Source organism: Protopterus annectens, chromosome 8.part0, assembly GCF_019279795.1.
Source record: "Protopterus annectens isolate FY-2018-M chromosome 8.part0, PAN1.0, whole genome shotgun sequence".
In the NCBI taxonomy this organism is placed as follows: domain Eukaryota; kingdom Metazoa; phylum Chordata; order Ceratodontiformes; family Protopteridae; genus Protopterus; species Protopterus annectens.
Window position 1 is genome coordinate 412919476 of NC_056741.1, and position 12307 is coordinate 412931782.

Below are 12307 nucleotides of genomic sequence, written 5' to 3' on the forward strand. Positions count from 1 at the left end.
ACTTCTCACCCTGGAGGTAGTAGACTTCTGTATTGGTTTAAAAATGCAGTGTGTGCTTGTGTTATGTGCGGCTGTAATGTCTACCACACCTTTATACCAGGTACTATGCAAGAGGGTATAAAATATGGAGGTGTCTTGATTTTCATTCATGAGAGACACACATCAAGGTTGGTCTAGCAAGTTTGATTCCCTGCAGCTACTCCAAGTAACTGTCAGAAAGGTCCCTTATCGCATAGTGGCAAGTTATAGAACTCCCTCTATGTTCCAAAAGCCCATAACACCTACCTACAAGAACTTGAGTCACTCAGTATTAATCCAAATATCTTTGTCCTCTGAGATTTTAACTATCGATTTATAGACTGGGAAACGTATACCACCACTTGTATGCAAGCACATAAGTTACTGGACTTTGTAAACACAAATTCCCTAGAACAACTGGTTAAAGTACCCAATAGGAGAAACAACATTTTTGACCTAGTAGTGCTTACTATCATGGATGCATCTTACACTGTCCCCTGCTTATCTCACTTGTTAGGTCTGATCATAAAGCTATTTCATTTGTAATTAAGATGAAACAAGAGTTTACTTCTTCCCACACTTCCTTTAAAAACGTCTACAAAACAAACTACTTATTCCTAAGTGATTCATTTGGATAGTTCCAAATGTCTGCCAAATCTGTTCAGCTCTGTAGACTATGCAGAAGCATTCTCAACTGCAATGTACCAGCATGTGGACAGTTACGTTGATGCAGCTGAACCCTGTAGGATAAAGTGCAAGGTGAACCCTCAACCCCCCCCCCCCCAGTAGAACTGTAAAATTAACAAACTCTACAATAAAAGGAAAAGAATTCTAGCCAAAAGTAAGAAGCTAACACCCAGAGGGACAGCACCCTCATTACAAATTTTATCAAGCAAATCAGATACTTAATTAAATCTACAAAAGCAAAGTTTGAGACTAAAATAGCCACTCAAGCAAAAGATCACCGCAAGGTCTTGAATTGATTGTGACTGACATTACCTACACTAAAGCAAATGATATGGCCAACTTACTAGCAGATAAATTCTGTACCTACCCCCAGCTCCCAACTATAACCTAGCCACGTGCTTAACAATGCTGTTTAACCTCAGTCTTCACACAGGCTTTGCAACAAGGAAATGGAGAACAGAAACAGTTATTCCCTTGCATAAGGGAGGATCCTACATGGACACTGGAAATTATAGACCCATAAGTCTAACATGGACCTAATAAAGATATGGAAACCTACAAACATTGGATCCATCCCAGTGTGACTTTGTCAAAGAGAAGTCTTTCTTATTCATCCAATGGACTATTTTGAAAAAGCCACCAAGGCAGTTGAGGGTAAATCATTGCATACTTCCTACCTAGACCTAGCGAAGGTATTTGACACAATTCCCCACTTTAGGTGTAGTAAAAAAAAAAAATAGATAAGTTAGGAATAAGCCCCTATGTCATAAGCTCAGTTGCTAGCTGCCTGTAGGACACGGGTGATTCAAATCTGGGACACTACCTCCACAAAAAGGCCAGTCAGTAGTGGAATTCCCCAGGGTTTGGTCCTGGAACTCCTCCTGTTTGGTATGTACTTCTTTGATGTGAAAGTCAACACCAGTGGGCTCTCTTTGACTAAGTTTGCAGATGACTGTAAGCTTGGAGTAGTTATAGAATCCTTAAAATAATCCGACATTCTGCAAGAAGCCATGTCCCAAACAAACAACTGGCACTACAATCATGGACTAAAACTGAATGCCAAAAAATGTATTATTGTACCCTTTGGGAAGCAAACTCCCCTGGTGAATTATTACATAGATAATACATCCTAAAAGGTGAATTGGTAATTTGAGGTATGCGAACCTATGTTGACAGTGATTCAACTTTAGAGCAACATGTGTCCACTGTGGTGAGGAAGGCCTCCTGTATTGCACAACTCATAAACAAGGGGGTTGCATCCAAGGAGGTTATAGTTCCCCTCTACACAGCCCTTATCTGACCAATCGTAGAGTATAATGCCCCTTTTGGTATATATCTGGCTAGATACGTGCATCAGTTGGAGTGCCCACGAAGATACATTTCAAAGAGGATACAAGGATTAAAACATTTCCTACATGGACCATGCCAAAGCTCTATCACTGTACTTAGTCGCTTACAGGCTGCTAATAGGTGATCTGAGCTTCACATACAAGATATCCACAGACCGAGTGCTGATGAATGTATTTCACATTAACAAGCCCAAAGTTATCAGAAATACTTGATCCAAGACCTTAAACCTCCTCTTTGACATTCAAAGAACAGTCTGGAGGGACAGGTATGCCTTGCAGAAGATACACCTACTCTGTAATAAACTACCAGTCCATGTGAAAAAAGCTCATCTGCGACCCTGTTCAAGTGAAACCTGGATCATTGGATGGAAAATAGGAAATTTATCCCAGGGCTGCCCCAGTGGTACTAATGGACAGGGGCTGCTCATAAATGCTTGTCCAATACAAGGGTAATGCATTGTAGGTACAAACCACCTAGTGGTATTCGATAAGTATGGGATTTTGATGAGTTAATTGGCTAGGCTTTATATGGTCAGAAAGGGCAGGTAGCCAAGTACTATGATACTATGTAGCTCAAAAGTTTTAGCCACCCTTTTACACAATTTCAAACTTCATAAAAGTTCAGATTTTGATGGTCCAGCACTCTGAAAAGAGTTGTACATTTCCAGGCTTTCTTGTTACTTTTATGGGCCACATAAAGGATACCCCATAACAAGTTAATGTGGGAAACTGGGATTGAGTTCAGTGTCGGGACAATAGACAATTTCAGGGCATTGTTGACAACAATGCTATCACCCCATTTTGTTGGGCTTTCTGTACCTCCCTCTAGGAGGGAAAATGTTTTGGGCAGAAAGCAAACTTGGGAAGCCAGCTCACTGTAGTATCTTCAGGGCATCATCGGCATTGATCTAAAGCCATCTCAAACATGTTAGTTAAATGTGTGGCGGGGATTAAAAAATAAAAATGGACCTTTACTCTGTAGTCTAATTTCCAGATTCCTCCAGAAAGCTACCATGTTGAAGAGCAACATTATTCTCATTGCACCTTTTTGGCCTCAACAGATTTGGTTCCCAACCTTTGGCCTGACTTACTCCACCAACCGTGGATTCTGGATCAGACTCCAGACCTCTTGTCTCATTCGGCAGGCATGATCCATCCCGACATACCGAACCTCAGGCTGTGACTGCCTGTCTTCTCCAGTTCCATTAATAGCCAGGCAACCCTTGCTGTTTTCCCAGTCCATCAGATACTTTTATCTTCCCATAAGATATCTACTTGTAAACTCTACTCCAGTAAATGAAAATATTTGCTTACTGGGCCCATCAAAATAATGTTGATTCCTGTTTAGCTGCTTTGCATAGTATCCTTGAATTTTAGCCTTACTTTTTAAAGTTAAAGTCCAGTTGGCAGCGATATCAAATTTTCACATGGGATTTGAAGGTGCTTCTGTTGCCTCCCATAGACTCGGCAAAACGTTTTTGCAAGGCACTCAACTTTTGAGGCCTCCTTTTAGGAACCCTGCTTCACCATGGGACCTCAGTCTGGTACTGTAGCAACTTACTCAACTCCCCTTTGAACCTGCAGCTAAATGTTGCTTTAAGTATCTTTCTTGGAAAACAATTTTTCTAGTAGCCATTACTTCTGCCTGAAGAATTTCAGAGATTCAGGCCTGGTCTTCAAAACCGTCTTTCACAAAGACAGGGTACTTTACAAACTATGCTTATTTTCTCCCTAAAGTGGTCTCATAGGCTAATATCAATCAGTCTATTAATTTGTCAGTATTATTTTCCAAATTTATTGCAAAGGTCAATACATGTTACATTTATTGGATGTCCCCAGGCAGTTACGTTTTTACTTGCACAAAATGGAAAATATCAGGAAGACTGAGCAATTATTTGTTTCTTTTTCTGAAATAAAACTAGGAAAACCCATTGCCAAAATAACTCTGGCCAGGTGGCTGACTGATTTGTATTTCTTATATATATAACAAATTGGGCATTACTGTATCAAAACCATTACGGGCTCATTCAGCTAGAGCCATGGCTACTTTGTCAGCCTTCCAGTGTAGGGCTTCCATTAATGACATTTGTGCAGCAGCAGCAGCTTGGGCTACTCCCCATACCTTTGTTACTCATTACAAATTGTATATAGTCTCCAGAGGTAGGGCATCATTTGATTCAATGGTGCTCAGGAATATTCTTCCTCGAGTCCACCCAGGGATTTAGGTAGCTGGGGACTCTGTCCCATAAGTTGAGAACAAAATGAAAATTGGCATCAGATAAAGAAGTTATGTACTCACCATAACGTTCCATCTGTGTTGTCCATTTTCATTGTTCCTCAACTTATGGGTTCGGATTCGATCCCTCGGATCTGTCTCAGCTGTTGCATAAACTTGTAGCAACCAGGAAACTTTTGAGCTACTCCCTTACACACACAGTACACCAACCTCAAGTACCTCAGATCTTGTTTGCTAATAACAGCAGAAAGAAATATTGCAGTTACAGAGACAAGAGACTATATCTGGAGCTATGCAACAAGGAAGCAGCATACTTAAAAACACTCACTCTTCCAGGAGTTTTTAGGGTGCGGGGTTGGTGGGAAGAGAGCTGAGGAAGAATGAAAATATATAATGTATGTATGTGTGTGTGTGTGTGTGTGTGTATATATATATATATATATATATATATATATATATATATATATATATATATATATATATATATAAAATATAACTTCTTTTTTTTGAATTCTAGCCTACTTATCTTTCTGACTTCTAAGTTAGACCAAGGTTACTCTGTGACTGCTGCTGTTTTTGTATACCTTTATATTTGAAACATTTTACAATGCAGTGCTTTATATATATGTTTATCTTTGCTTCCATTCAACAGGTTATTTGGCCTGCTGCAAGAGCATTTGTCGGTGTAATCTGACTGCTTTTTCCAAGGTGCTATTAAAAAAAAAACAGAAGTAAGCAATGCTGTCATTTATAGTTAGACTGCAGTCTTAACGGCCATGGCTTGAGAGTAGTTACTCACCCCTGATCAGTTTAGAAAGAAGCAATCATAAAGCAATTCTTTAATCACAACTAAGTGAGAAAACATCATACCAAAAAAAAAAAAAAACACCTATAATAATCTAAAGTACAATTTTTGAAGAGAGACTTTGCCCCCACATTCCCTGTATATACTGTTATGGTGAGCTGTTGCACAGCAGTCTTATAACAGAGAGAGCATTATAAGGTGAGTGACTGGTGAATGCAAAAGGCATAAAGAACTTGGAGCTTTTTGTAACGGAGAGCTTTGCAAAACATAGTAGCCGTGAAACTGGTTTTAGCAGCTGCTATAGTAGATATTCATAAAGTTTTAACATCACAAAGGAACCGAAGTTGCTATAGGTAGGGTAACAGTAGATTTGTTTGACATCTCTGTGAGTTGTCACGGTATCAGGTCATTGCTAAAAATGAGTTGTTTTTCTGCTAAGTAAGATTGCTTATTTTCATTATTATGTTTTTTTTTTCATTTTGTGTTTATGCATTTTAGCATTATTTATCCAGCTGACAACAGAACAGTTAAGTGAGATGGAGAAAGAATTGGACAGTTACATATGAAGCTTCAAAACAGTTCCTCACATATTTTTGTGTAAAGCAAATGAACTTAGCACTGGCTGTTTTTATTGTCATTATTTTTCATCTGCCACATCCATATGACTAGTGATCTTTGTAGACTACAGAACAGTGCATGTCGTTTTCACTCCAGAGATGTGAAGGATGGGTGAGCTGAAATTTCTATTGATGCATTGCAAGGCAGGACACCACCACGGAGTGCTGAATTCAGTTTAAAATGCTGGAAGATGAAGTAGCAACGAGAACAAAATTAATGCCAACTGGAATAACAAATAATGACCTTGAAAATGGATTTTTACTGCAGGTCTGGTTAGTTTTACATTTACTTATGCTGCTGAACTTCTATGCACCCTACCTCTCAGTCATTCGGAAATAAACTTTGGCTATGCATGTCGTTTCTTATATGATGATATGTCAGTGTATTACATAAATAAAATGCCCACCATGTATCATCTTGGATTTCAGCTACTATTTTTATCGGGAATTTTGATGGCTCATCCACTGTTTTTGTGGTTGTTTTTATTGAATTACAATTTTAACTTTAAAAAAATTAGTCAGCTTGCCAGTTTTTTTGTCTGCAGGTGTTCAGATTATCTCTGTTGCCAACCACTGCATGATAGTATCTGTCATTGTTAAAATGATTTGTTCATAAAAATAGTTCTCATGTTTTCCCTTAATTTTAAAGTATTATGGTGTCTTGAGTTTGTTGACTTGACATTTCTATCAAAATTCATCTGGTCATTAAGAAAAAGACATTTATTTTAATGCTGTACAGTAGTCTGTATCTTTACATCTTTCTGTTTGTGTTAGCAACTCCCCGAAAACCATGTCACTGTAGCCAAACATACATGAAGAAGAAGCAAAATCCTGTAGGACATTGCCATCCTCAGAAGATTTGGAAAGCTGCACTGTTATCATGTGAAAGCATCAGTCGAGTTGTTTAACACTGTTGTGGTCAGTTATTTTCTTACGAATGTGCCTTTAGTTAAATACTACCAAGCTTTAGTCCTTTGTTGATTTTTGATGATAGTGTTTCAGTGAGGGGCTGTCATACAACTTGGCATACTGTGCTCTTTCCGTGCTACTGTGCTCTTGTATTTCATTGACCAAATTTTTCCTGGGGCTATGGGCAATGTACAGACCTGATGTCTTTTCCATCCATTCCTCGGCTGATGGGTTTCAGATTCAACCACTTATCCAACTTTGGCCGCCTTTTCCAGACATAGGATTCACAGCTCAAGCCTCTCCCCTTACTCATAATCCCCAACATTACCTTAGATCTTGTTTGTTGCTGATAGAGTTCTGACAGGACTTATTCAGCTTGTGTTTTTTTTTCCTGCTATTTGAAATCCTTAGATACCTTTTTTTGGAATTTTAGCCTCTTCTTCTGATAGTGCCTCCCTTTTCCCATTTCTGTCAATCCAAAATGTTTTTTTCTAGGCCTCTTTCTTCTACACTTCCCTTTATTATTAGGTTTTATCTAGTAGCCCTTTTACCATTGCTGATATTCTTTCCATTTTTGAAAAGCTTTACACCAGTCTCCTTTTTCTTGGTGCAGTACTTATTTACTAATGTTGAAAGTGTTTTTCCCTTAACAGAAACTATGTCGGAAAAGCCTACAGATGCCAAATTCTGACTTGCCTGCAAAATGTGTATACTGTTTGAGAGCAGCTCATTTAGAAGCGATTGCTATATTTGCACAGCTTTTGGCCATTGAGGCATGGTTGAGAGACAGGACAAACTAGTACTCGAGGGTCTTATTCCTTCTGAATTCCCCAAATCTGCATCTGGAACTTCCCATTGAAATAAAAAGACCTTGGATAAGCATAAGGAGACAAGAGTGACAGATCCAAAGAAAAGGGCAAGTAGGCAGTAAAGTAATCCCCTGATTGGTCTCTGTTGTCTGTTTTGTGTTCAGCTTCAGTAGCACAAATTTCCAAGCCTTTAGATCCAACTAGTCTCTTGGATCTGATTCCAGTTCGGCCCAAGACTTCCTCTGGTGCAGAGGTTTTCCCAAGAGCCAGTCTCACTCAGGCTGCTGTCATATTTTCTAAAGGAGAAATCTTTGCAGAGATCTTCGAGACCACCTCCCACATCTTCATCTTTGAGGTCCATCAGGTCTACCAGAAGTTTGACCAAAGCTGATGTGAATAGAATAAGGAAGTTCCTTGGGACCCAGATTCAGGTGGGAGTTCTTTCTTCTCCCATCAGACTCATGAGATTTGAACCTTCTCCTTTACCTCTGGTTACTGCTATCCTGATCTGACCTCTGGGTTTGAGGATGTTGCAGCAGAGTTCTTCTGGATTGTTCATGTCGGATCTGAGGTTATGGTCATCTTCGACTTCGGCATTGCCTCAGAACTGAGTCTGTGTCTGTTGAGTGTGGGGATAAGGGTTCAACTCTGAAGCTGTGGGAGACGTCTCTTCTCCTCAGAGCCTTGATGTTAGATAGCTCGGCTCTGGTTTCAGTCTTGTAGGAGAGTTAGGGTGATGCCCTAGGTCATACTGACATGCTCTGACTGGAGTGATCTTGGGTTCCGCCCTCAGCTTCAGGGTTCAATGCAGTAGAGAGAGCTCTCTCCAAAGCTGGAGAGTGGACATAGTTACCTCCTCACTCCATCTGCTCCACAACTGATAGCCCTGGGTCCTGATACTGCACAGTCTAACCCATCAGGATATCAGGTTCAGACTAGCCTTAAGACAGTCCTTATTCAGGGCTTCCCTTAGGCTTCCGAGTCCTCTCCAGACCTTCCCTACAGAGGTTCTTCTGAAACATACATGTAAGAGCAAACACATTGACTCCTCTCAGGAGCATTTGACAGAAGATGCAGATTTTGATGAAGGAGAGCCATCCCCAAGATCACCCCGTGAGGACATCTCATTCAGAGAGATCCTTGAGCTTCTGAGTCAGAAAAGATTTTTGTCTTCCAAAGCCCATTCCCGAAAGGAATCTGTGTTCTTTGAGGCTTCTAGTTCTGGCTCATCTTTTCCATTTGTGGTTTCCTCAGCTGATGAGATGGTGGATTTAATATCTTGCTAGGCATGGATGGAACTAGATGCCATAGAAACAATCCCCAGGATACCAGGCAAGTACCTTGTGACCCCTAAGTGCCGCTGTTATTAAAGCAAAGGCTCATCAGTTAATGCCACGGTAGTGGTGGCAGCCACCTAAAAGAAGCTCTTCTGTCATAAGTGAGAGTCCAGTATTTTGGACAGATTTGTTAATAGTGTTTATGATTCAGACACCTTTTCTTTAAAGTCACTGAATTACTTAGCACACATGACTAGGTTTCAAAGAGACTTCACTAAGGAGCTTTCCAAGTCTTTCTGGGTCCATGTCTAAAGATGACAGGAAAACAGTTGATCTAATGTCAATTTTCATTCATTCCTCATCCTATGGGTTTGGATCTGTTCCTCAGATCCAAATTGGCTACTGTTCTACAGCTCGTGGAAACCTCAATCTCTTGAGCTCCTCTGTCACCCATAATGCAGTAGATCCTTTCCCTCTCCAGATTTTGTTTTTTGCCATCAGGAACAGATGTGGCTGCTACAGCTCTCGAACATAGTTTGTTTCAAAATAAGAAGTACCTTTTTTCATTGTTATTACTCCTTTGTTTTTTCCTAGTTTTAATCTTCCATTTACCTTGTCTTGCCACTTAATGGTATTTCTTTATTACCTTCTTTGTCTTTCTGTAAAAAAAAATATGAATAAAAAAACTTTCTTTGCTTATTTACAGTTACCATTGTTGGTATATTTTGATTGCAGCATAGCGATATTTCTCCTTTACCATTGTTACCAGGCCTTTCTACCTTTCCTAACTTTCTATTATATTAAAAAAAAGAAATAGAAAAAGTTTCTCCTTCTCTGCTGTTCATTTTTTTGAGCTTATTAGTTACAACATGGCAGATAAACCTTCGGAGTTTAAAAAATGTAATAAATTGTAATAAATATGGGCATGAGATTCCCCTATCAGACTTACATGCACTATGTGTGTATTGCTTAAAACCTGAGCATTTACAGGCTGATTGTACCATTTGTAAATCATTTAATCCAAGAGCCCTTGTGGATTGGAAAAACAAATTGATGCTTAAGGGCCTCTTGCCTTCACCCTTTGGAGAATCACTTTCGGGATCTCTTCCTTCTAAGCCGGACAAGAAGGACTCTAAGAAGAGGCCTTTAGAGCATGCTGGTGCATCTCACTCTTCCTCAGATCTGACCTTGGAGCCGAGAAAGAGGATTAAAAATCTTTGTATCCATCACTCCACAAGTCGGTTCCTACAACCACTGACAACCACTTTTGTTTCTCTAGATCCGAGCCCGTCGGAGATGAAATCATTGCCTTAGACCTGATATGTCTAATCAATTGTTCCAGTTCCATCTTTGCTTCCATCCCCCTTCCTTGAAAGACATTGCTCTCCTTCTATTGACTCATTCTGGTCATCCAGAAATCTCACAGAAGTGAACATGGATAGTGTGAAGAAGCTGAAAACACTGCCATCTGTGTTAGCATGCCTGGCAGGAGATTTGCGTTTATTCTGGATTAACTTATATGGTATGCCAGCATGTCTACTTGCGGAAATGTAAATAAGTTTTAAAATGTTGAGTATTTCCCTGTTTATACAGAATGTTTAGACAATCTGTCAGTGTTTTGATGCATTTCTAACTGTGCATGTTTAAGAGGGACATTCTAAAGTACTGTGCAGAATCAGCTGAACATTGAGTGATGTAATTAGAATGTTCCTGGTTGCTAAGTGATTATTTAAACAGCTTATTGACAGAAAAAAAAAAACTTTTTCAAACAGCTGACTGTTATATTTTAAAATAAGACAGTTGAGACTGCAGTTTGTCAAGTGCTGAGCAGTTGGAGAAGTACAGTCAGTTACACTGCTGTGCAGTCAGTGGACACCCATGGTAGAGAACTCACCAAGAACTGTACTCCTGCCTTTTACCTTGCTGTTACGAGTTAGATTAAATCGGGGACAGTGTTCTTGAGTTAGAATAGGAAAGCTTAGTTATTAAGACAGAGTAGTTGTAGAATAATGGACTTCTGTCCAGCAGTTTAATTTTACATTTCGGTCATTGAGTTCTGGTATTTATTAAAAGTTATTGATTTACATTTGTGTTATAATTTTACTTATAAATGTTCTTTATTACTTTGCATTGTGGTTGGAAATCAGTGTTTTTCTTTAGAGATTAGAGAGTGCTTCTACCTGTTTGATACTCGCCAGGTCACCTTGAAGGACTTATCACTTATGGTCATAGGTATAATTTATTTTGATATTTAATTTTTATAATTGATCACCCCTTTACAGTGGCATGAAGACAGTCTGATTGGTGTCAGCATTACCGTATTAGTTTGGGGAAGGATACAGCTGGAAATCTGTGTCAGGCTTTCCCAGAAGGTTTGGATGTGTGAGATTTAAATTTACTTTGAATGTGAGTATATCAGAGGTTTTAAACTGGGACAAATTGCTCTGAGGTGTATAATAAGAAAATGCATTTGTGGTGGACAGAGAGAGATAGTCCAGTCCCAGGAAAATAGAGCGTGCTCTTGTTGTGCTGTTACACGAAAATTGTGAAATATTACTTCTGTTTAAGTGACAGTCTCACATTGGAGTCAGTAGTGAGGATTGAAACCCCTTAGTTACTGACCCAGGATAGTAAGGGATGTCACATTAATTGTTGCTAGTCTGGTGGGTATTGGCTGGATGTCACATTTAATTGATGGTTGTCCAATGGGGTTTACCCAGACATCACATTTTATTAGTGCCAGTGGTGTGAGGTTTTTAATTGGATTCCAGTAGCCTGTGGGTAGTTGTCAATAAGGTGTGCACTCTTGACAGCTACAAGGTAAACATTCAGAACTTCAATCCACCACAGTTTTATTTATTTTTTTGTAGTTAGTAAATCAGGGATAGCAAGTAAGGATGTCAGCAGGAGATTTTAGCAAGCTGACAAAGATCAGTTTGGCTAAGGAGTGTGAAGCTAGAGGATTGGTGCATGCCAACCTAACCAAGGAAGCAATGATGTCAGCCTTGGTTGCAGCCACATCTCAGACCAGACATTCAGATGATATCCAGTTTGGTGTTGGTGAGGTCCAGCCTGATGAGACGGGACAGTCCACATTTTCTTCAGAGGACCTGAGAATCCATCTGTTGTTAAGGAGGTTGGAACTGGAGGCAGAGGAGAAGTGGCGCCAAGGTAAACTGGAGGCCAAACATCCAGAGACTGAGGAGAAACTGTGCCTGGAGACCCAATGTTTGGAGACTGAGGAGAAACTGCATCTGAAGACCCAATGACGGGAGGCTGAGGGAAAAGAGAAGCACCGCCAACATGGACTGGAGGTCAGACGTTTAGAATACCAGGAAAACAAGAGACACCACTGGCATGAAGTGGAGCTTCTTACCCTTTGAGAGAGTCATGGAGGCAATGCGGAAGGGAATAATCGGACCCCAGAAGCCATAAATGTCAGTAAACATTTTCCTCAGTACAGGGATGGGGATGACTACAATGGTTTTATTCATATTTTTGAGAGGGTATGTAGACAATGTGATGTTGACAGTGAGCTCTGGGTTCGGCTCCTGACTCCACTACTCCATGGTAAAGCTGTTCAGGCCATGTCAAAATTGT

General features: G+C 39.9%; 1 protein-coding gene across 4 annotated transcripts in view; it reads left to right on the forward strand.

The window, feature by feature from the left end:
- LOC122808841 (acyl-coenzyme A thioesterase THEM4-like) overlaps positions 1-6135 on the forward strand; it is a 399123-nt gene extending 392988 nt beyond the window's left edge. For all 4 annotated transcript variants that reach the window (XM_044079928.1, XM_044079929.1, XM_044079930.1 and 1 more), the window contains exon 7: positions 5594-6135. In XM_044079928.1, the coding sequence (XP_043935863.1) occupies positions 5594-5661 (68 nt within the window). In that variant the 3' untranslated portion in view covers positions 5662-6135. The remainder of the gene's footprint in view (positions 1-5593) is intronic.
- Positions 6136-12307: the final 6172 nt, after the last annotated feature.